This window comes from Elephas maximus, chromosome 19 (genome assembly GCF_024166365.1).
Source record: "Elephas maximus indicus isolate mEleMax1 chromosome 19, mEleMax1 primary haplotype, whole genome shotgun sequence".
In the NCBI taxonomy this organism is placed as follows: Eukaryota; Metazoa; Chordata; class Mammalia; order Proboscidea; family Elephantidae; genus Elephas; species Elephas maximus.
The window spans coordinates 10817690-10841842 of NC_064837.1; the positions used below are offsets into that span (position 1 = coordinate 10817690).

Consider the following 24153-nt stretch of genomic DNA (forward strand, 5'->3'; position numbering starts at 1 on the left):
AGGACTTCACCGGGTATTTTCCTTCCGAATTAGCTGTATCTCCATCTGCCGCCCCAAATGCGCTGCTGTCCAGTCAGTTCTGACTCACGGTGATCCCACGTATTACAGGATAGAACTGCTCTGTGGGGTCTTCTTGGCTGTAAACATTGTGGAAGCCGATCACCAGTCTTTCTTTCATGGTGCTGCTGGGTGGGTTTGAACCATCAACCTTTAAATTAGTAGTCGAGAGCAAAGTGTTTACACAACCCAGAGACTCAATCCCCCTAAAGCTGACCCTCCAGGGAAGCCCTTACCTAGAGGGTTACACGCCATCGTCTGTACACGCCATCTTGTAGTTGTCCACGTTCTCACCAATGCCTAAAATGCCTTCGAGAGGAGATAAGGGCTTTTATACCACACTCTGAAGTGCAAGTTTGAAATGAAAATTCCTGGCTGAGGCAGCACTCAGATGAAATGTCCTTTTCTGTGGGCGAATTGGGCAATCAACAAAACGTATGAATATTACATTCTATGCTGTTCTGCTAATCTCCAAAATTTCAAGAGCAGAGGGTCCTGGGCACCCCAAAGGAGAGGGCAAGGCTTAGAAGAGGGGCTTTGAGGGGAAGCAGGGTGGCAAGCAAATTGGAAATGCCGAAGTCAAGTGCTGAGGACTTGGATACCATTTCCTGGAGCTGGCTAGCTGCTTCGCTTGGCTGGAGAAGCACTCAGGAGCTATTTAACACCCGCCTCTGTGGCTTCAGGGATTTATAAAGATTTTTCCTTTTAATCCTGCTGGCCTCATTCAAAAGGAACACCATTTTCTGAGGATTTATATTAATCAAGGGGTCACTGTGATCTAACTCTCTTGGCCTGAGTTAAACTCAGCCTTCTAAACTATTGTGAAGTCTCTTAATCTCCTTGGCTGGCCTCCACGCCCTCCTTACCTTGCCCCTGGCTCTGCACCCGGCCTCCCCCTTAGTCCTATTGGAAAAGGTGACTCCCTTCAGAAGACGAGTTAGACTCTTACTCCTCCAGGCACTGTGTATGGAGACAGCAGGGGCTGATGCAGGAAAAGGGACTGGGTCTCAAGAGGGAAAACCCAGTTTGAATTCCAGACTCTACCAGTCTGTTAGAGCCTGGCTCCCAAATCTGTGAAACGGGAATATTGGTACTTGCCGTATCAGTAATGAGGAAACCCTGGTGGTACAGTGGTTAAGAGCTATAGCTGCTAACCAAAAGGTCAGCAGTTCAAATCCACCAGGTACTCCTTGGAAACCACATGGGGCAGCTCTACTCTGTCCTATAGGGTCACTATGAGTAGGAATCAACTCGATGGCAACGGGCTATCAATAATGAAATGCACACAAATGTGTAAGGCAATTCACAAAATATTTTCACAGCTTTCTCATTGGAGTACTTTTATTACGTCCATTTTGCAGATGAAGAAAGCAAGGCTGGGAGAAGTCATGAAACTTCTTGTGATTACCAACTGTAGCAGACCCAGGCATGGAAGCCAGGCCTTACAGATTTAAAGGCCCGTGCTGTCCGTGAGGTCTGTCCGCTGCTTTCCCTGCCGGCCTGACTCACGGGGTTGTGGGGAGGCCCCGAGGAGGTGACATGCCAAAAGTACTGCATTTCTTTGTTTCTCCATCTGCTGTACCTGAGGGCCACAACACGGTAGCTTAGAACAATAGAAATTTCTGGTCTTATGCCTCTGGAGGCCAGATCTCTGAATTCAGGGTGTGGGCAGGACCGTGCTCTCTCTGAGGGCTTGAGAGGAAGATCTTGTCTCTTCCAGCTCCTGCTAGCCCCAGGTGTTTTTGGCTTATGGCAACATCACTCCAATCTCTGCCTCTGCTTCACATGGCCATCTTTCCTCTGTGTCTCTTCTCCTTTTTTTGTAAGGACCCCAGTCATAAAGAGATTAGGCCCATCCTAATGACGTCATCTTAACTAATCACATTTACAATACCCCTGTTTCCAAATAAGGTCACATTCCCAGGTCCTGAGGGTTAGGACTTCAACATATCTTTTGGGGGCCACACAATTCAACCATAATAAGTCCTGAGTGCTCTGCAAGACAGCAAGGAATGAGTGTCATAATTCCCCAAAGCTAGGGGACCTCCCAGGTAGATTTGGGGAGCCTTGGACTAATTTTTGCTACTATAACTATGATATATATGGCTGCTCCTGCCCAAAACAGAGAATAAACCCAAAAATATTTCCAATTGCATAAATCCAAGGTGGACTTAGTTAAAAATCTGCAGAGACCGCTGTGACTGGAGATGAATGGTCTGGTTCCTGATTTTGTTGCTCTCAGCCCTGGTTGGGTAAACACCCGTCCTAATGCCATCTGTGTGGACAGTTATGCAACAAATGAAATCTTGCCTACCCATTCCATCGGAAAGTATCCCAGCCAATTGGTCGTATCATAAACCCACCCTTCGTTTCTCTTCTTTCCATAGCTCAGCAGAGGGGCAGTGCAGAAGTGTGAAGGATGAAGGCCATGGGCACTTGGGATTTCATGAGAAAGAACATGGTAAATCTCAAGGTTTATAGCCTTTAGACAAAAGACCAGGTGCCACTGAGTCAACTCCAACTCATGGAGACCCCATGTGTGTCAGAGTAGAACTGTGCTCCACAGAGTTTTCAATGGCTGATTTTTCAGAAGCAGATTGCCAGGGCTTTCTTCAAAGGCACCACTGGGTGGACTCAAACCTTCAACCTTTCTGTTAGCAGTCAAGTGTGTTAGCGATTTGCACCAGGGACTCTGACCTTAGACACATATCATCAAAAGCGTGTGCTGGCTGATATATGTGATGCTTCCCATTTGATCCCAAATGCAGTAGAAGGTGGATGCTAGGTCGTGGTAAAGAAGCAAAGAGATGGGCTCTGTGTTGGGAGGTCAGGTTGATGGAAGGGGGACATAAAAACTAGGAGGAGGGATGTGGTCTTAATGCTAGAGTAAACAGGGAGCCATTCAAGTTCTTGAAGAAGGAAGTTACCTAGAATTTTCTCTTCTATCAAAGAAAAGCATTTTCTGAAGCCTAAACATGCTCCTCTAACTTCCTTCTGATCCTGAAAACAACCAGAAAAGGTAGGTGAACTGACCCTTGCCTTTTGGGTACTCGAAGTGTAGGAATAAATAATGATTCGTACTTGCTACATGCAGAAGGACCCACAGAACTTATTTTATTTCAGTAAGATTTAAGTGCATATTAAATATAATAGAAGACTTCCCATCTATTAGCTCCTTTATCTTCAAAGCAAGGTTGAAGTGGAGATTACTGAGGCTGTTTTAGAGACGAAGAAGCCATTCCTTTGAAGAGTCCATGACATATGCCCCTGTATATTCCACACCTTGCTCTATTCTAGCTCCTACCAGACAAGACTGGGAGCACCTCCTGAGGCTAGTCATCTTTGCACTCCCTGGCCCTGTCCCTACCATCCACTGGATTGCACTGTGCCAGTGCTGGAGAGGAATGACTTCATCACATCTGAGTTCTAATACTAAAACTGCCACAGCCTGTGCTGTCCTGTACAAGTCATTTTCCCTTTGTGGTCCTTGGACTCCCTTTTCTAAACTGCAAGGATGAACCAGGTGATTTCCAAGGCTCCTCCCACTCTATGGTCTATGATTCCGTTTTGGAAGGAAGTGTTAATGAAGAGTGAGGCAAGAACCCTAGAGAGTGACTTGCTATGGTCTCAATTCCCTACCTGTCACGCACCCCCAAACCAGGATTTGATTACATCTCTACATCAAGTAGACATTCATGGACTTGGCTCTTTCAAAGGAATTATGTACCTAAGGCAAACTTTTCACCCAATGCGTGCAGCATGACAGGTGACACTCACATGCAAAGCACAGCCCCCAGGACCACATAACTAAGCCTGGTTGTGGGTTATGGGTTCTTCCCAATATCTGGCGCACGAATAATCCAAACCCATTGCCGTCGAGTTGATTCCAACTCATAGCTACCCCATGTGTTACGGACTAGAACTGCTCCATGGGGTTTTCTTGGCTGTAATCTTTATGGAAGCAGTTTGCCAGGCCTTTCTTTTGTGGAGCCTTTAGGTTAGCAGCCCATGGAAAACTGCTTGCACCACTCAGGGACTCAAACAATAACTCCTCCCTTTTCTTTCACACTCAGGAAAGCGCAGTGTAATGCAAGTGACTAGTGTTGCTAGTAACAGATAATTCTGAATCCGCTCTACATTAAAAAATAATAATCATTACAATCTTTATTACTTTCCCTGTAACCAGTAATGAATTATTTGAGACTCACATCATAACTGAGGTTGTTTCTGAAGCTGAGAACCGCTGGTCTAAGTCTCACAGTTTCCGTCCAAATGGGCTGGGTTATGCTGCAATAACAAACAACCCCAAATCCCAATGGTTTAAACCAGCATATTTATTTCCAGCTGGTGTTTGTGTACTTTTCTGGTTGATAAGAAGTCTTTCCTCATTGTAGCCATTCAGGTCCCAGGCTGATGGGGACCCATCTTGGTATGTGCTCCATAATCGCAGAGGCAAGGGAAAGAGAACATGGGGACAAATGCTGGGCTCTTAAAGCTTCTGACCAAAAGCTGCCTGCCTTATTTCTGCTCCCAGTTCACTGGCCAAAGAAAGTCATATGACCAGGCCCGAGTTTAATAGTGCAGGATTGTATCATGCTCCCATAGGGAGAGGCACCACATACATGTGAACAATGAAGTAGTCCACCACCTTCCCCATTCTTTGTTCAAAATGACCTGGGATACTATTTGTTGTTGGTATTTGCTGTCAAGTTGGTTCTGACTCATAGCGAGCCCATGTACAACAGCACAAAATGCTGCCCAGTGCTGTGCCGTTTTCACGATCTTTGGTATGTTCAAGTCTATCGTTTCGGCCACTGTGTGTTTTGAACGCCTTCCAACCTAAGGGACTCATCTCCCAGCACTATATGGGACAATATTCTCTTAGGATCCATAGGATTTTCATTGGCTATTTTCAAAAGTAGATGACCAGGCCTTTCTTCCTAGTCAATCTTAGTCTAGAAGCTCTGCTGACACCTGTCCACCATGAGTGACCCTGCTGGTATTTGAAATACCGATGGCATAGCTTCCAACATCACAGCAACACGCAACCTACGAACAAATTGAAATGGATGATGGGGGATACAATTAAGGGAATAGAAACACAGTTTCCCCCCGTTACGAATTGAATTGTGTCCCCCAAAAATGTGTGTCAACTTGGCTAGGCCGTGATTCCCAGTATTGTGTGATTGCCCACCATTTTGTCATCTGATGTGATTTTCCTATGTATTGTGAATCCTACCTCTAGAATGTTAATGAGGCAGGATTAGAGGTGGTTGGGTTAAAGTGGCAGGACTCAATCTACAAAATTAGGTTATGTCTTGAGTCAATCTCTTTTGAGATATAAAAAAGAGAAGGGAACATAGAGACGGGAGCTCTCACACCACCAAGAAAGCAGCACCAGGAGCACAGCACGTCCTTTGGACCCAGGGTCCCTGTAGTGAGAAGCTCCTCGAAGGTGGGAGATTAATGACAAGGACCTTCCCCCAGAGCTGACAGAGAAAGCCTTCCCCTGGAGCTGGCACCCTGAATTCGGACTTCTAGCCTCCTAGAATGTAAGAGAATAAATTTCTCTTTGTCAAAGCCATCCACTTGTGGTATTTCTGTTATAGCACCACTAGATAACTAAGGCAGAATTTGGTGCTGAGAGTGGGGTGCTACTCCAACAGATACCTAAAATGTGGAAGCAGTTTTGAAATTGTGAATGGATAGAGGCTGGATAATTTTTTAAGTACCTAATAGTAAAAGCCTAGATTACCATGAAGAGACTGTTGGTGGAATTATGGACATCAAAGATAATTCTGGTGAGGAATCAGGAGGAAATGAGGAAGGTTGTTACACTGGAGAGAGCACAGATGGCGAGAACCAGCTTCTGAGAAATGGCAGCCACTGAACCAGGAGACTGGCATGAGACAGTGCTGGAGCTGACCCATGGAGGGAGAGAGCTGAGTGCCTTTGTGCAGGAGGCTTCCTGGTGGAGTAGGGTGCCTTCCGGCATTTAACAGTGGAGATAGGCTTGCCGACCCACAGAGCAAGAGAGCTGAGTGCCTTCTGGCTGAAGTTTCCTGGCAGAGTGGGGTGCCTCCAGGCACCTATCACTGGAGCTACAGAGCATTGGAACACCTGCCCCAGCAGGGCAGACGTACCGAGGGGCCAAGGAACCAAGAAGTAGAAGCTGAAGAAACAAGGAACACAGAAAGAAGAGCTGCTTCAGTCTCAAAGGGTAAGACCACGGCCTCTGGGGTCCCCAAGAGTGGAGCCATGACCTCTGGAGTTTCTAAGGGTATGGCCACACCCTCCTAGGTTTCAAAGAGTCAGATCATCACCAACTCGGTTCCAGAGTGTGGGGCTGCAGTTCACAAGTGCCAGCAGGATGGGGCCTGATCTGCCGCCCAAAGCTGTGGGGGTGGCTTGCCATGCTCAAGGGGCAGAAGAACGGGGTCTGCTGGGTCTGGGGGTACAGTGACCACTCAGATGGACTAGGACAATGGGGCTGCCCAAAGCTGAGGGGACAGAGTTGCTGTTTCCTGGGGCGTGGAAGGCTAAGCTGAAGCCCAGGGCCGTGGGGCCTCCACCCAGAATCCAGAGAGTGTGGCTAACATCCAGAGTCTGGAGGGCAGGGCCACTCTATAAATGGTCTCAGAGAACAGAGGATTATTTTCCAGCCTTGAGAGCTAATGTAATGTGTTTGGCTGATGTAGTGTAATGTGTAATGCTTGGTGCCTGTTATCCCTTCTTTCCCTCCAATTTCTCTCATTTGTAATGGAAACGTCTAGCTTGTGGCTGTTCCGCCATCGTTCTTTGGAAGCAGATAACTCGTACTCTAGATTTCACAGATGAAGAGGAATTTTGCAGAAGGTGAGATTTCGAACTTGGAGATGATTTAAGACTTTTGCTGTGATGTGACAAGGTGAATGTGTTTTACATGTAGCAAGGACAAGAATTTGGGGGGACCAAAGGGTGGAATGTTATGGATTGAATTGTGTCCCCCAAAAATGTGTGTCAACTTGGCTAGGCCATGATTCCCAGTATTGTGTGGTTGCCCATCATTTTGTGATCTGATATGATTTTCCTACGTGTCATAAATCCTGCCTCTACTATGTTAATGAGGTAGGATTAGAGGCAGTCATGTTAACGTAGCAGGACTCAATCTACTAGATTCTGTTGTGTCTTGAATCACTCTCTTTTGAGATATAAAAGAGAGAATCGAGCAGAGAGACAGGGGACCTCATACCACCAAAAAATAGCACAGGGAGCAGAGCCCATTCTTTGGACCCAGAGTTCCTGTGCTGAGAAGCTCCTAGACTGGGGGAAGACGGATGACAAGGACCTTCCCCTGAGCTAATACAGAGAGAAAGCCTTCCCCTGGAGCTGGTGCACTGAATTTGAACTTCTAGCCTACTAGACTCTGAGAGAATAAATTTCTCTTTGTTAAAGTCATTCGCTTGTGGTATTTCTCATATAGCAGCACTAGATAACTAAGATGTCACGCTTCTGTCCATTATCATACCTCACAACTTGGACTGTTTTTATTGTTTTTGTTGGGGCTGGAGAAAAAAAAGATGAGAGAGTTATTTACGGTTGTTCCATGAAGTCAAGTCCAAAACCTAGAACCACAGGCTCCCCCCACGTGCTCTAGGGGAAGCTATGATTGGTAGCATTTGCTGATTCCCATGGTGTCAGTGCTCCTACTGTGGCCATTTTCAAGCTGTCGATGTGAGCTGAACACAGTAGAGAAGAGAAGAGCTCCAACACACCACCGCCTACAGCACACTTTCTTCTCTATAACACTCTTCAGGTTTGTAATTACTTTCTTACTGTTTTCTCAGCTGGAACATGGGCTTTGAGAAGGCAGGGATAATGTCCGTTTCATTCATTGCTACACCCCCAGTACCTAACTTGGCTTGTAGTGGGCCTTTTACAAATATTAGTTTCCTTTTCTGTCCCCTAGATTCTCCACTCCCCTCCACACCTGATAAAGTTCCTTGGAGCCAAAGACTGGATCCCATCCAAAGGGTAAACAAGTGGCTCCCACAGAAATAAATGGGTTTTGGTACCTCTAGGCAGAGCCCTTCAGCTCTCAGACTCCCCTGCTCTGTTTGTGTATCTTTTTCTTTACAAAGGCAAAGATAATGTCTTCTGGTGGATTTGGAAAAACATGTTGACTTTCTGGACTGGGAAGTAGAGGTCCTCAGTATTTCTCATGTTCTTAAATAAGGGCTTTGCTTAGCTCTTGCTTTGTTTTGTTTGTTTGTTTGTTTTCCTTCTTCCAGCTATGTGTACTCCTTACAAATTCCTCTTTCAGGCCCAAGGAGACCCTGTTCGGTACCAATGTTCCAAGATTCAGCAGAGCCATCTGATTTTCAGTCCATCGTGCTTATTTCAGAATGTAGAGGTGAACTAAATCAAAGGATTGAGCGTTGCACTACTCCTGAATTCTAAATGCCAGCACTTCTGCCATCTCCTTGTTTTACAGGTGTTTTGTGACTGTCCATAGGGGTTGAGATCCTGCATATCTTTCTGATATTGGCAAGTGCCATCCTCCTGGGCTTCAGAGTGACTTATCATGACTCTGGGTTCAACTGGCTCAAGGTGGATGCCTCTGTAGCCATCCTCATGGTGCTTGCAGATACATCTATCTCAGCCTGCCCCAGAGGGAAAGGCAAAACTTCAGGTTGGTTTTACCTACTGTCAAAGAACAGGCTGACTTTTTCCTGCCAATAGCCTGTTCAGCAGGAAAGCTGATCTACTGGATAAGTGACTGAATTAATCCCATTGGGTAGAAGCAATAGTGCTTTGAGTAAGATTTACAGATGTGTCTTTAGCACTATTCTGGGGAGAGGGTACACTAGCTCTGTGAAGAGAAATTGTGTTGTTTAGTTATAGTTGTTAAGCAGGAGTCTGTGGAGAAATCCTGCCCAGGTTCAGATCTCTGCTACTTCATGGTCGTGTGACACTGGGCAAGTATACATCTGAGACATGGGTGGCTACTTGGAAGGGTTAAGGAGGAGGATGCTGGAAGGCTGCCTTATATCAACTTCATGCAAGGTGGAGAAGCTCTTCCATTTTATTGCATTTAAAATGTATCTCACAAAGCTTTCCTCGCAGGGCTACTAGGCATGGTGGCCCACGTGAGGTACACAACCATTTTTAAATCAGAGTGAACCTTGGACCAGAAGATTGGAGGCCGCAGACATGGGACTATGGGTGATCATACTAGTAAGTTGCTGATCATGGGGCTTAAGCCCTGGTGGACCAAGAGGGATGCATGTAGGTTTTGTAGGGCAATGGACCTCGGCCATAGCTCTGCCACCTGTTACTCTTATGAATTTGGGTTAGTTTCTTAGCTTTTTTGTAGTTCAATTTCCTTGAATGATACCTGCCTTGCATATTTTTATAGAATTTAAAGAGATGGTGTTTATAAAATTCTTGGTGCATAGTAAGTCTTCAGGAAATTGCGACACTGTTTTTTGTTTGTTAGTTTGTTTTTGCATTTTTAAACAAAGCTGAGGGGAAAATGTCCTGAGATGTAACTCCTAAAAAATGCTTCAATGAGGGGAGATCCAGCCCGTTTCTAATAGAAAGACAAGAACATGATATAGAAGTTCTGTCTCTAATAGAAACTCTCAGCCATGTCATATAAGGTCACAGCAGTTCTCTTTGATGTGGACCTCAGAAGCATATCTACTTCTTAAAAATATGTGTAAGTGAACAGATACATGCACACCCATGTTCACTGCAGCACTGTTTACAATAGCAAAATGATGGAAGCAACCAAGGTGCCCATCAACAGATGAATGGATAAATAAATTATGGTATATTCACACAGTGGAATACTACACATCAATAAAGAAAAATGATGAATCCGTGAAACATTTCATAACATGGAGGAATCTGGAAGGCATTATGCTGAGTGAAATCAGTCAGTTGTAATAGGACAAATATTATATGAGACCACTATTATAAGAACTTGAAAAATAGTTTAAACAGAGAAGAAAATATTCTTTGATGGTTACGAGAGCAAGGAGGGAGGGAGGAAGACGGGTATTCACTAATTAGATAGTAGATAAAAACTATTTTAGGTGAAGGGAAAGACAACACACGATACAGGAGAGGTCAGCACAACTGGACTAAACCAAAAGCAAAGAAGTTTCCTGAATAAACTGAACTCTTCAAAGGCCAGCATAGCAGGGGCAGGGATTTGGGGACCATGGTGTCAGGGGACATCTAAGTCAATTGGCATAATAAAATCTATTAAGAAAAGATTCTTCATCCCACTTTGGAAAGTGGTGTCTGGGGTCTTAAACACTAGCAAGCAACCATCTAAGTTGCATCAATGGGTCTCAACCAAGGAGCAAAGGAGAATGAAGAACACCTAAGACACAAGGTAATTATGAGCCCAAGAGACAGAAAGGGTCACATAAACCAGAGACTACATTAGCCTGAGACCAGAAGAACTAGATGGTGCCCAGCTACAACCGATGACTGCCCTGACAGGGAACACAACAGAGAATCCCTGAGGGAGCAGGAGAGCAGTGGGGTGCAGACCCCCAAATTCTTGTAAAAAGACCAGACTTAATGGTCCAACTGAGACTAGAAGGACCCCAGAGGTCTTGGCCCCCAGGCCTTCTGTTAGCCCAAGACAGGAACCATTCCCAAAGCTTACTCTTCAGACAGGGGTTGGGCTGGACTGTGGGATAGAAAATAATACTGGTGAAGAATGAGCTCCTTGGATCAAGTAGACACATGAGACTATGCGGGCATCTCCTGTCTGGAGAAGAGATGAGAGGGCAGAGGCGGACAGAAGCTGACCAAATGGACACGAAAACAGAGAGTGAGGGGAAGGAGTGTGCTGTCTCATTAGAGGGAGAGCAACTAGGAGTATATAGCAAGATGTATACAAGTTTTTGTATGAGAGACTGACTTGGTTTGTAAATTTTCACTTAAGGCACAATAAAGAAAAAAATATGTATATGTATACTTACATTTTTATCTTAAATAGCAAGCTCTTATGTTACTCTCCTCTTTGTAAAATAAATAACCCTTTCAGGACTCACTCCTTCACCTTATTATTCTAGGATTTGGTGAACTCGTCTGTTTGCTGTTAGCTTTATGCTTCATGATTTATTAGATTTTGAACTCTTCTTACTTTTAACCTTCCCAATCTGAAAAAGTTATTTTTTACAAATATTTGTGAGTTAGAGATGACAACAACAAGCTATTATTATGTAGCAGACACTATGCTAACTAAGCACTTCCCACGTGAAACCTGACAACAACCCTGTGTGGAAAAATGAACATTACTTCAGTTTTGTGGATAAGGAAACTGATACCGAGAGGTGAAGTCATCAGTTCAAGGTGGCACAGCTAATAGGAGGTAGGGCATGGTGCCAGCCCAGGAGGATGACTCCAAAGCCTGTTCTCTCAACCATTGCACAACAATAGGTTGGATGGTCTCTGGGACTGTCCCAGTTGGGTACATTCAGGATCTGGGAATCATAGCCTCAAGCCCTTCCCTAACTGTGCCCTTCGCTGGCAGCCTCACCTGGGGTTCTTATGCCCTCTGCATGGCTGTATCGGTCACTGACACGAGGAAATACACATCACCCCATCTGGAATCCACAGAGGAGCAGAGGGTACAGAAGTGCAGTCTGTACCCTCAACACAACTTCCCAGAACCTGAGGCTCCGAAGAGTATTCAGGAAATAGGAGCTGCTTCCAGCCCCGCTCAACATGCCCTTGTGAATGGATCTGGGCACCTGCCACCAGGTGCCCCAGGCCGAGTGTCTGTGTGCTAGCCAATGCCTGTTAGTGTCAGCTCTGCACAGGCAGGCAAGCCAGGCACATGTACTCACAATGAGCATCTCGTGGGTAGGCTTTCAAAGGCTGCAGTCCACATACACTCCCCATCTCACCCCATACTAAAGACCTCTGGCTTCAGCATCTGATTCTTGTTAAAATACCAGTGTGTTTAAGTGAGATAATGGTTATTACTGGTCTCGACCATTTACACTGTAGTGTAAATCAGCTTACCAAGCTTTCCTGACAGTGAGTTTAATAAGGGTAACAAAGAAAGAGGGTGCATGTGAGCACTAAGGGGAAGAGAAGCTGAAAAAAGGAAAGAGCAAGGTTTTAACTACGAAGCATGCAAAAGGTATTGCCCACATAAGTTCGTTGATAGAAGACCTCAGAATTTTTTCTTTTTTTTCCTACTTGGCACACACAATGAAGTATGTATGGCTATCCCCAGGCTTACTTTATTTTAATCAAGAAGACAGAAACTTACAAATAAGTTTTGTGTTACTTTTGAAAACACATTTTATTTGAAATCTCCTAACTTCTAGCTTATAGTAAAATCACTTTGGAAGGATAGCCAAATAATAGAACAAAGATGAAAACACAATCAAATGGAATAGCATCTTATCACAGTTAAGTGGAACAAATGTTTGAATTGTCCTGCTTAAATTAACTTGCCAGCCACTTTTGTTTCTAAAAATAAATACTGCCAACCTTGAAAGTCTTGTTTGAAGCTGTGGCCTCCTGAGTGTTCCCTAATGTGTTCAGTTACAATCCCTGTATACATTTGATCCTCTATTTTAAGCTAGGATGTTACTGAGGCCACAGGTTGGTAGACACTGCACAGTATTAGCTTCCTAGGGGCTGCCATAACGAAATATCACAAACTGGGTGGTTTAACATACAGAAATTTATCGTCCCACAGTTCTGGAGGCTGAAGTCCAAATTCAGCGTGTCAGCTATATCAATTCCTTCTGAGGTTTTTGGTAAGGATCCATTCCATGCCTCTCTCCTAGCTTTGGTGATGGCCGGCAATCATTGGCATTCCTTGGCTTGCAGCTTCGTTGTGGTCACAGAGCCGTCTTCCTTCTGTACCTTTCTTTCTGTGTCTTTTCTCCTCTTTTACAAGGACACCACTCACATGGGATTAGGATTCACCCTACTCCAGTATGACCTTATGTGAACTTAACTGATCTTAATGTCTTCGAACAAGATCAAGTTCACAGGCACTAGAGCTTACAGCTTCAACATATATTTTTAAGGGACACTATTCAGTCTATAATAGACACATAGCTTGTGTTTTGCAGGGAAAGAGTGGACTGCCAAAGTCTAAAAACTCTAATATGTCTTAGTTTAGAATTGTTAAAAAAAAAAATTGTATTTATGTCATTAGTAAACATGTCAATTTGCTTGTCCTAAACTGTAAAAAGAAACACTATCATAGAATAAAGAGGAAAAAATCTGTTAACTTCATGTTTGGGGTTCGAGTCAAGTACCTACCTAACAAAGACTGGTTTCATGGCATTTTGTGTTTCCTTGCCCCAAGCATATCTGAAGAAATATAAAATGGAGTTTTGCCAGAATAAGCCAACCCAGAGAAGGCGTGCTGGCACCCTCTGGACGGTTTCCTCACGTAGAGCAGGATGTAAACCAAGGACTTCGGGTTTCCACAGTGTGTGCGTGTGCTTAGACGTGGTTTATCTCCATGGGTAGGTCCCGTGTGACGAACAGGCTATCAAGCCAAGGTCTGATTCTAGAGAGGTGGAAATTAGCCCGAACCGTTCCCAAAAAGACACTCTCTTAGTTTGCTCTTGGGGAAAAAAAAAAAAAAAAATCTGTGGAGATTGTAGTGGAAGGTGCCAAGGAAGAAACAAATGACTTGGAGCCACATGATTGAGGCTTGCATCATAGGATGGCACGAATGGCATTTGGGGAAAGGAGCCAGTAATCAGTTAGACACCAGGCAGAACAGAAAGCCATCGGTCACTGCAGCTCAAGTCAAAATCCGTTCTTTGTTCACAATGCCAAAGGGTGGAAACAACCCAACTGGCCATCAACAAACAAGCAAAATGTGGACCATACATTAAAAAAACCCATTGCCGTCAAGTTGATTCTGACTGACAGCAACCCTACAGGACAGAATACAACTGCCTCCTAGGGTTTCCAAGGCTGTAATCTTTACAGAAGCCAACTGACACATCTTTCTCCCACAGAGCGGCTGGTGAGTTCAAACAGCCGACTTTTTGGTTAGCAGCTGAGCGCCTAACCACTGCGCCCACCAGGCAAGCCTCCTTGGAACACACGTGCAATGGAATATTGCTCTGCATAAAGAGAAATGAAGTCCTGATGCATGCTACAACATGGACGAACCTTGAAAACATGCTGAGTGAACTAAGTCAGTCACAAAAGGACAAATATTGTATGATCCCACTTACGTCAAATATCTAGAATAGGCAAGTGTATAGAGAACTAAGTTTATTGGTGGTTCCCAGGGGCGGTCGGGAATGTAGGTAAAAGGGAGTCATTGTTTAGGGGATGCTGTCGAGTGTGATGGAAACTCCAGAACCCGGTTAATAGTGATGGCTGCACGACGTGATGAACACAACGTCACTGAACCGTACTTGGGAAGGATGCTGAAATGGTAAATGTTTCGTTATAGATATATTTACCACGATTTTAAAAAATGAACTCTTTGCTACGGCCTCTGGACCCCCAAGTCATTTTGTTTCGTTTTAGACTTTTTAGATGCTCCTTTGTTGAAGTTTAACATACATACAGAGAAGTACACACATCATGGGGTACAGCTTAATGACTTCTCCAAAAGTGAACACACCCCCATAACCATCCCCCAGGTCAAGAAACAGAACCACCCCATTTTTATCTACCTTTGCTGTTTTTTTTTTTTTTTTTTTTTGCTGTAAGGTGGACCCAGGTGGATTTTAATACCTCAGTACTAAAATAATTTTTTTTTTTATGTATCTATTCCTCCATTATAGATTGCAGACTTCTCTGTGGCAAAAACTGTTTTCTGTACTCCCATCATCTATAACAATGATTGGTAATTAGAAAATGCTCAAATATATATTTTACAAATATATGTATATATTAAACTTATATGTTGAAATATATTTTTATATATAAATAAATATATATTCAATATATATGTCTACTTGATAGACATATATGTATTTCTTTATGGCTATTTATATTTTTTTTATCAAATAGACTTTTTTTTTTTTTTTAAGCATTTTGTGGGAAGTAATATAGCTCTTTATTAAGACCATGGACTCTGGAGCCAGACTGCCTGGATTTAAATCCTGGCCCCTCACCTTGGTTTTGGGCAAGTCATATAATCTCTCTATGCCTCAATTTTCTCATGTGTTAAAAAAAAAGAGAGAGAGAGAGAGAATTGGGGGCAGTGGAGGTTCAGCGGTAGAATTCTCAAGTTTCATATGGGAGACCCAGGTTCAATTCCTGGCCAATCCACCTCAAGCATAGGCACCGCCCATCCTTCAGTGGAGGCTTTTTTGACTCTGATTCTGAGCAGGTTTCAGTAGAACTTCAAGATTAAGACAGACTAGGAAGAAAGGCCTGGCAATCTACTTCCAAAAATCAGTCAACAAAAACCCTGTGGATCAGAGTGGTCCAATTCACAACCGATCCTGGAGATGGAGCAGGAACGGGCCGCCTTTGGTTTCATTGAGCATGGGGTCCCCATGAGTTGGGGCCAAATCCGTGGCAGCTAAGGACAACAACAAAATGAGATAATAATCACATCTATCTTAAGGGTTACGAGGATTAAATGAGTTAACGTATGTGAAGATCTTTCAACAATGCCTGGGACTTAATAAGCACAATGGTGAATACAACTCCTGTATCCACCACGTGTGAGCACTAAGCTAGGCCCTGTGGGAGTACAAGGAGACCAGATAGAGTCCGAGCCTTTGCCAGCAAGTTGGGGAAACATTGGTGAAAATCTTGGTGACCGTGAATGGCAGAAAGCTGGGCTCAAAGGTGTGAAAATCCACCAGCCATTTTTAGCCTGGACACCATCATCCTTAGGTGACCACTCACTGAATTTTATCAGGTGTCTGCAATGTTCTAGGCATCACACCCTTTCTCCTGGAAGTAAGGGGTCAGGCTTTCTTCCTTTTATAGTATTAGCAAAATGTCTGTTTGGGGCCAGTCTTTCAAATACTGATCCATGTCTATTAATTACATCACCAGGCAGGGCAGTTTCCAGGGTGTCCCCGGTTCTGAACAACAAATACGCCATCACGTGGAACAGACTCTGGCCCTCCTGGATCATCCACAACCGAGTGCAGGGGACTCCAGAGGCAAAGGGTCCATGTTTCCTCCAAAAAGATGGGTCAGAGGGGTGGCAAGGAAGAGGCAGCAGCTGACTCAGGTGGCTGGACAGGAGTGAGCGATGCGTTCAGAGATGAAGCAGTGAGAAAGCTACAGTCCGAACCCAGCAATCCAACTATTTTTCCAAAATCGATCGATTCAGCCCTAAATCACTCAGTTGACTCAGAATCAGTAAACGATCCTTTTGATGCAATTGACAACTTAGCTGCGTTTCTGTCATAAGGTGAACACCCCTGGGAAGCACAGCTGGGTAGTCTGAGACTGAGAGGGACGTTACTGAAGACTGAAATTAGGTTACTAGGCCTACTTAACAAGACAAGAATTAGGTTTGCTCCTGTAAACATTTTCTAGTCATAAAACACCTATGAGGTGTGTGTGTACAAGTACTATGTGGGTGGATACAAGGGCAACTGAGAATCTGCCCCGAGAAACAATTGTGTGTGTGTCCATGTGTATCTGTGTGTGCATCTGTGTGTGTGTGTGTGTGTGTCTGTGTGTGTCTTTGTGTGTGCATATGTGTATCGGCCTGTCTGTGTGTCTGTGTGTATCTCTGTGTGCAAGGAGGGTGCGTGCATGTGTGCCCACACATATGTCTGGAGTTTGGGGGAAGATTGGAAAACAGCCCCATGATCTGAAGGTTAAAGGACACTTCAGTCACTTAGATGGCTGACCAACAAGGTTATTCACTCTCGTTGAATAAACTTTCTCCTTACTAAGTCTGGGTTTGTTTTTATTTGACATGGTCAAGCTCCTAATGAAATTGCGACCATCCCCAAGTCTTCTAGGGCAGTTCATGGCTCACAAAGCACAACCACCACACCCGTCATCTCGCCATTTCCCAGTGTCGTATTCAATCCCACTGCCACCCCAGAGGTGACTCTGGGTGCTTCTCAGGAAGCATGTTTAATTTTAATTAGTTATTATATGTACAATAGAAATAATGTAACCAGAATATACCTCAAATTACTTTTTAAAGAAATTTAAGTTTTTTTTTAAAGGAGCTGATTAAAAAACACATTAGCTTACAGTTGAGGTAGTGAGCAGAAATGTAGAATACCATGATGGGTTCCTCAAAGGACTGAAGTCTGGGAAGTCTGCATCTCTCCTGGGATGTCTATAACCTTATAGGGTGTGTCTTCTTACCGCCATTTAGAGATAACAAGTCTGAAAGTCAAAGAAGTAGCATAGCATATACTAAATAAATAACCAACAACATGGCTAAATACATGAGACTTACCCAGACCAAAAGGGGGTAATGGCAAACACCTAAAAGTCTGTAGGCTGGAGAGCAACATGCCAGATTTGGATTTTAACCAATCAGAGAGGGACAACACTGGAGGCGAAGGGGCAACCAAACCCGTTGCCATCGAGTCAATTCCAACTCATAGCGACCTTATAGGACAGAGTAGAACTGCCCCATGGGGTTTCCAAGGAGGGGCTGGTGGATTTGAACTGCCGACCTTTTGGTTAGCAGCCATAGCTCTTAGCCACTATGCCACCACGGTTTTCCAAAAATGAAGAGGGCTACCCAATTTTAAAATGCTCAAAGGATATGAATAGACATTTCTCCAAAGGAGGTACACAAATAGCCAATAAGCAAATGGAAAGATGCTCAATATCATTTGCCACCAGGGAATGCAAGTCAAAGCTGCAATGAGGTAGCACTTCACTCCCACTAGGATGGCTATAATACAAAAGACAGACAACCGCAAGCGTTGGTAAGGGTGTGGAGAAACTGGAACCTCATACGCTGCTGACGGAAATGTAAAATGGTGCAGCCCCTGTGGAAAGCAGCCTGGCGGTTCCTCAAAATGTTAAACATGAAGTTACCATATGACCCAGCAATTCTACTTCCAGGTGTAAGGGAAAATGAAAACATGTCCAGACAAATGTTTGTAACAGCATTATTCACAATAGCCAAAAAGTGGAAACAACCTAAGTGTCCATCAAATGGTAAATGGATAAATAAAAAGTGGTAAGTCCATACAATGGAATATTATCCAGCCGTAAAAGAAATGATACCTACTACAACATAGAGGAACCTTGAAAACAGTATGCTAAGTTAAGGAATCTAGTCTCAGAGGACCATATATTGTATGAATCCATTCATATGAAATGCCCAGAACAGACAAATCCAGAGAGACAGAATGCAGATTAGCGGGTAGGTCAGGGGAAGTGGAACTGATGATGGGTACAGGGTTTCTTCTGGGGTAATTAGAATATTCTAAAATTATGAGGATATTTCCGTAACTCTGTGAATATACTAAAACCCATTGAATTGTACACTTTAAACAGGTGAATCGGATGGTACAGGAATTATATCTCAATAAAGCTGATATTAAAAAAGAGAGAGAGACTGAAAAACTCAAATACAATCTCATTTAATTTTCTGTTAAAACAAATGAAAAAGGCTGAACTATAGCCACCACAGCAGAGATGGAGAGGAGAGAAGATAACGGGAAAATACATCAGAGATAAATTATCAGGATTTAGTGACACTGATGAGGAGGTGGGAGGAAGGCGGGATGAAGCCTGGCTTCCAGGTTTCCAGCTTCTGAACCATGGTAGATGGACATATCATTAACTGAGGCAGGCCTATGGGAGGAGGGTTGACTGGAGTGAACAGGGCAGGTGTGACCAGCAAGGGGAACATCTCGTCCATTAGCATCAGAGACTCCCAGGTATGCCTGGGTGATTAGCTCTCAGTCACCTAGATCCAGGTCAAAGACCTTGATAGACCACGACGGCAGTCATCCGAGGACAAGGGAGGAAGCTTGGGCTTTTAGAAAGAGTAAGGCACTGGTCTAGCTGAAGGCCTTCCTCCCCAAGGCAGACAGCAAATTGTGGAGCCTGGTAAGGAACAGGGAGCTGGGCTCTGGCACAGATGGCTACAGGTGCACGATGGACTCTCTGTTGGTGGGCGAGTCTTAGAAGCAAACCAAAAAACCGTACCAAACTCACTGCCGTTAAGTCAATTCCGACTCATAAGGAGACCCTATAGACCAGAGTAGAACTGCCATATCCGGTTTCCAAGGCTGTAATCTTTACAGAAGCAAATTGCCACATCTTTCTTCCATAGAGTGTAGGTTTGAACCATCAACCTTTTAGTTAGCAGCCGAGCGCTTAACCACTATGTCACCAGGGCTCCTCCTTTTTTTTTTTTTAAGATTTTTTTCCTTTTTTGTGCTTTAAGTGAAATTTTACAATTCAAGTCAGTTTCTCATACAAAAACTTATACACACATTGCTATGTGACCCTAGTTGCTCTCCCTACAATGTGGCAGCACACTTCTTCTCTCCACCCTGCATTCCCCGTGTCTATTCAGCCAGCTCCTATCCCCCTCTGTCTTCTCATCTTGCCTCCAGACAGAAGCTGCCCACAGTCTCCTGTGTCTACTTGAGCTAAGAAGCACACTCCTCACCAGTAACGTTTTATGTCTTATAGTCCAGTCTACTCTTTGAAGAGTTGGCTTCCAGAATGGTTTGTTTGGAGCTAACAGCGATTCTGGGGGCCATGACCTCTGGGGTGCCTCCAGTCTCAGTCAGACCATTAAGTATGGTCTTTTTGTGGGTATTTGAGGTCTGCATCCCACTTTTCTCCTGCTCCATCAGGGATTCTCTGTTGTGCTCCCTGTCAGGGCAGTCACTGGTGGAGGCCGGGCACCGTCTAGTTCTTCTAGTCTCAGGCTGATGGAGTCTCTGGTTTATATAGCCCTTTCTTTCTCTTGGGCTCATAGTTTTCCTTGTGTCTTTGGTGTTCTTCATTCTCCTTTGCTCCAGGTGGGTTGAGGCCGATTGACACATCTTAAATGGCTGATTGTTAGCTTTTAAGACCCCAGATGCCACTTACCAAAGTGGGACGCAGAATGTTTTCTTAATACACTTTGTTATGCCAATTGACCTAGATGTCCCCTGAAACCATGGTCCCCAGGTCCCCACCAGAACTCCTTCTTAGAAGGAGGGGATCCAGGAAAAGACAACACACAATCAACCAGCCTACAGAATCCTGGCTGGAGTTTGGAAAGAAGCCAAGTTTAGAGTTCTAGAGGGGAAGCTGAATAGAGTTAAGGAGAGTATTTGAGCCTCCACCAAGTAGGTAAGGGTTTGCATTCAGTCTTAGCAGACATCGAAGGACTAAGGCAGAAATGGAAACAGAAGCCTAATGACATGTCCTGAGCCAAACTAGCAGAAGGGGCATTCATTCACTCAACCTGCAGTTATTGAAACTTGTCCTGTGTCACACTGTGCCAGGCACGGGAAATAAAAACGGGAATTAGACAGAGTTCCCGTCCTCAAGGAACCCACAAATGAGTAAGGAAATGGACAAGAAATTAATACAATGTAATAAAGACTATCCACCACCCATCTTTCAGTTCGTTGTACTGTGGTGTCTTGCATGTTGCCATGATGCTGGAAGCTATGGAAAGCTCCACTGGAACCTGTCCACCATGGGTGACCCTGCTGGTATTTGGAATACCAGTGGCATAGCTTCCAGCCTCCTGACACAAGTCATCACAAACTAGCAGATGAGTTGTGGTAGCAGCAAATGTTAAACTCTAGAACAGACGTCTTCCAGGCATGACTGTTGTTGTTAGGTGCCGTCGAGTCAGTTCCGACTCATAGCGACCCCATGCACAACAGAACGAAACACTGCCCGGTCCTGCGCCATCCTTACAATCGTTGTTACACTTGAGCTCATTGTTGCAGCCACTGTGTCAGTCCGCCTCGTTAAGGGTCTCCCTCTTTTCCGCTGACCCTGTACTCTGCATGATGTCCTTCTCCAGGGACTGATCTCTCCTGACAACACGTCCAAAGTATGTAAGACGCAGTCTCGCCATCCTTGCCTCTAAGGAGCATTCTGGGTGTACTTCTTCCAAGACAGTTTTGTTCGTCCTTTTGGCAGTCCGTGGTATATTCAACATTCTTCGCCAGCACCACAATTCAAAGGCGTCAATTCTTCTTCGGACTTCGGACTTCGGATTCGTTGCCCAGCTTTCACATGCATGGGATGCAATTCAAAATACCATGGCTTGGGTCAGGCACACGTTAGTCTTCAAGGTGACATCTTTGCTCTTCAACACTTTAAAGAGGTCCTTTGCAGCAGATTTACCCAATGCAATGCGTCTTTTGATTTCTTGACTGCTGCTTCCATGGCTGTTGATTATGGATCCAAGTATGATGTAAACCAAAAAACCAAACCTACGACCACTGAGTAAATTATGACTCATAGCGACCCATAGAGTTTCCAAGGAGTGCCTGGCAGATTTGGACTGCCTTTGGTTAGCAGTCGTAGCCCTTAATCACGACACCACCAGGGTTTCCAGGCATGGTATAGCTTCTCTGAATTCCTGTCCTAAAGCAGAAACCTCAGCAAGAACGAATACTAACATGAATATTGAACAAATCTTGGCGCCTGACAGGACTTCCAACACCCAAGCTCTTGTCTTCATCTTCGCTTCCCCCTCCACCACAGCCCTGACACCTATGCATGAATAGCTCCGCCAGCGGGGAGCGCCTACCCTTCCAAAGGCAGATCAAGAGTGGGCAAGGGTTCACACAGCAGAAAAAGAGCTGGACCTGGCTGGAAAGAAGGACCAAGATAGCAGGAACTGCATTTCAGCCTATTGAACATTCGTGGGGGCCCCCACAATTTACTGTTTATAACAGTATCTGCCAGCCACAACAGGCCACATACTGTGTGACTTTATTTATATTAATTACCCAGAATAGGCAAATCCATTCAGACAGAAAGTAGACTAGTGGTTACCAGGGACTGGGGGGAGGGGAGAATGCAGATTAACTGCTGCTTTGTATTTTTAATCATTAAAGATTAAAGGAGACTTGGGGTTTGGGTTGGTGGTACAGTGGTTAAGAGCTTGGCTGCTTACCAAAAGGTTGGCAGTTTGAATCCACCAGCCACTCCCTGGAAACCCTATGGGGTTGCTATGAGTTGGAACCGACTCAATGGCACCTAACAACAGCGACAGTTTTCTTCTAGTCTATGCTAGGTTGATAATATGCAGTATCTTATTTTGTCCCAGCAAGCCTCCAGGATAAGACTGTTAAGCCCATTTTATAGTTGAGAAAGATAAGGATCAAACCAAAAACAAACCAATTGCCATTGAGTGGATTCTGACTCGTGGTGACCCCATGTGTTGCAAAGTAGAACTGCACTCTACAGAGGTTTCCTGGCTGTGACCTTTCACAAGCATATTGCTGGACTTTTCTTCTGAGGCATCTCTGGGTAGGTTTGAACCACCAATCTTTTGAGTAATAGTCAAGCACTTAACCAAGTATGGCACCCAAGGACTCCAGCTAAGGCTCGGAGAGGTGCAATAACTTGGCTGATGAAAAAACATTCCTTAGACAGGGCCCTTTCGAATATTTCACGCCACACCTCCAAGTTGTTCATCCTTCAACAGGCTCTCTTCCATTTAACAGCTTTTCTATGCTTTCCTCCCCCACCAGGAGGGAAAGTTTGGGCGACCTGACAGAGCTACCTGGAAGCTACCTGATCTGCGTGTTACAGGAAGCGAGAGCAAAGATGTTTGTGCTGAAAATCCCAAGTCCTGATCCCAAATTCTCAGCCCCTAACTGTGAAGGAAACCTCTAATTGCCAGCAAGCCAGGAGGGCTTTCAAAGTCCTGACAAGAACTGTGAAACCAGAGCCGGCCAGCATGTGTTTCCAAGTATCAGAAGAGACTATATTTACCCTGAAAAGTCCTTTAGAGCAACAGAGGGTTATAAATAGCCATTAGGGCCCAAGCAAGTGGCCTTAACACATGGATTCCCTTCCGACAATGCAGGCCCATTTTAATTAAATTATAATAAGCCTTGGGGGAGGGCAGGCCCCCTGGATTCGGTTTTGCCTTCGGAGACACCGTGAGTAACTTCCTATTCGTGGGGCCTTTGGGGATTAGCAGGCTGGCTGGGTGCTGGGCTCAGCCGCCGTCTACAAGCTTGCACAGAGCTGAGCTCCCGGGAAACAGGTCCTCAGGCTGGGTGCACCAATGCGTGTGGCCTTGCAGCCCTGGTCCTCCCCGCCCCAGGTGTCACCACTGGGTCTCCTTGAAAAGCCAGTTCTCTTTGCCGTGTTTCCGCAGAGCAAGATGGGAGTCATGGCAGTGCTGATGCTGCCCCTGCTGCTCCTGGCAATCAGCGGCCTCCTCTTCATTTATCAAGAGGTGTCCCGGCTCTGGTCCACGTCGGCCGTGCAGAACAAAGTGGTCGTCATCACCGATGCCATCTCAGGGCTGGGCAAGGGTAAGCTGGCTTCTCTTCCACGTGTGCCCACCTCTGTCCTGAGGGACCAGCAGTGGTAGGGTGGTGTGTGGGCGAGCCTGTTGGACAGGGGGTCAATCCTCTTCTAGTGTCTGTCATTAACCAGCAAGTTCCTTTTCTTTTGGAGCTGGCAGCTTCCTAGCCTGATACGGGAAAGGACAGGCTAACGGGTTGCAAATGCACTGCCTGAGGGCCAAAATTGGTCTGCAGGTGTGATTTGTTTTGCTTTCATGGGGTTTGCAGAAATTTTGAAGTGTATAATCCTTAGCTGGCACTGGGTTTTTTTTTGGGGGGGGGGCAATATAATTGCTACAAGCTTAGATTTGGGAGCTGGGTTTAATTCCTGGATCCAGTACTTACTGGCTGGGACATTTGGGCATGGTACTTAACTTCCCTACCTTGGTTTTGTCATCTGTAATAGTGATAATAGTAGTCTCTAACTCAGAATGTTGTTTCGAAGAACAAATGAATTAAAACCACTTGGTACCTGGTGTTGTAAGGGACACCAAGTATGATGATGATGAATAATTTTAGGCAGAACACTCCAAAGTGCCACATACCCTACTAGTCTAAATTGTGTCTCAAGCACTGATTTCATACTACCATATTACATACTCACCATATAACCTCCTGGCCTTGGAGGCATTTGTGTTTG

The 24153-nt window shown here is 44.8% G+C and overlaps 3 protein-coding genes across 18 annotated transcripts in view; 2 read left to right on the forward strand and 1 right to left on the reverse strand.

The window, feature by feature from the left end:
* The first annotated feature begins 6315 nt into the window (after nt 1–6315).
* On the forward strand, nt 6316–11852 carry GSG1L2 (GSG1 like 2). Its single transcript, XM_049860293.1, is given in 5 exon segments — nt 6316–6337; nt 8531–8674; nt 9154–9204; nt 9207–9273; nt 11594–11852. Coding segments are annotated over 5 exon segments (543 nt in total).
* A 3260-nt stretch (nt 11853–15112) lies between these two features.
* Nucleotides 15113–24153, reverse strand: part of USP43 (ubiquitin specific peptidase 43) — a 191584-nt gene continuing 182543 nt past the window's right edge. For 15 of the 16 annotated variants that reach the window (XR_007514248.1, XR_007514246.1, XR_007514250.1 and 12 more), the window contains one exon: nt 15113–17382. The gene's annotated coding sequence lies outside the window, so the exon portion shown is untranslated. The remainder of the gene's footprint in view (nt 17383–24153) is intronic. The other variant, XR_007514239.1, reaches the window with a different exon arrangement.
* Nucleotides 23327–24153, forward strand: part of DHRS7C (dehydrogenase/reductase 7C) — a 37402-nt gene continuing 36575 nt past the window's right edge. Inside the window, exon 1 of the mRNA XM_049860294.1 lies at nt 23327–23480. Within this exon, the coding sequence (XP_049716251.1) occupies nt 23327–23480 (154 nt within the window). The remainder of the gene's footprint in view (nt 23481–24153) is intronic.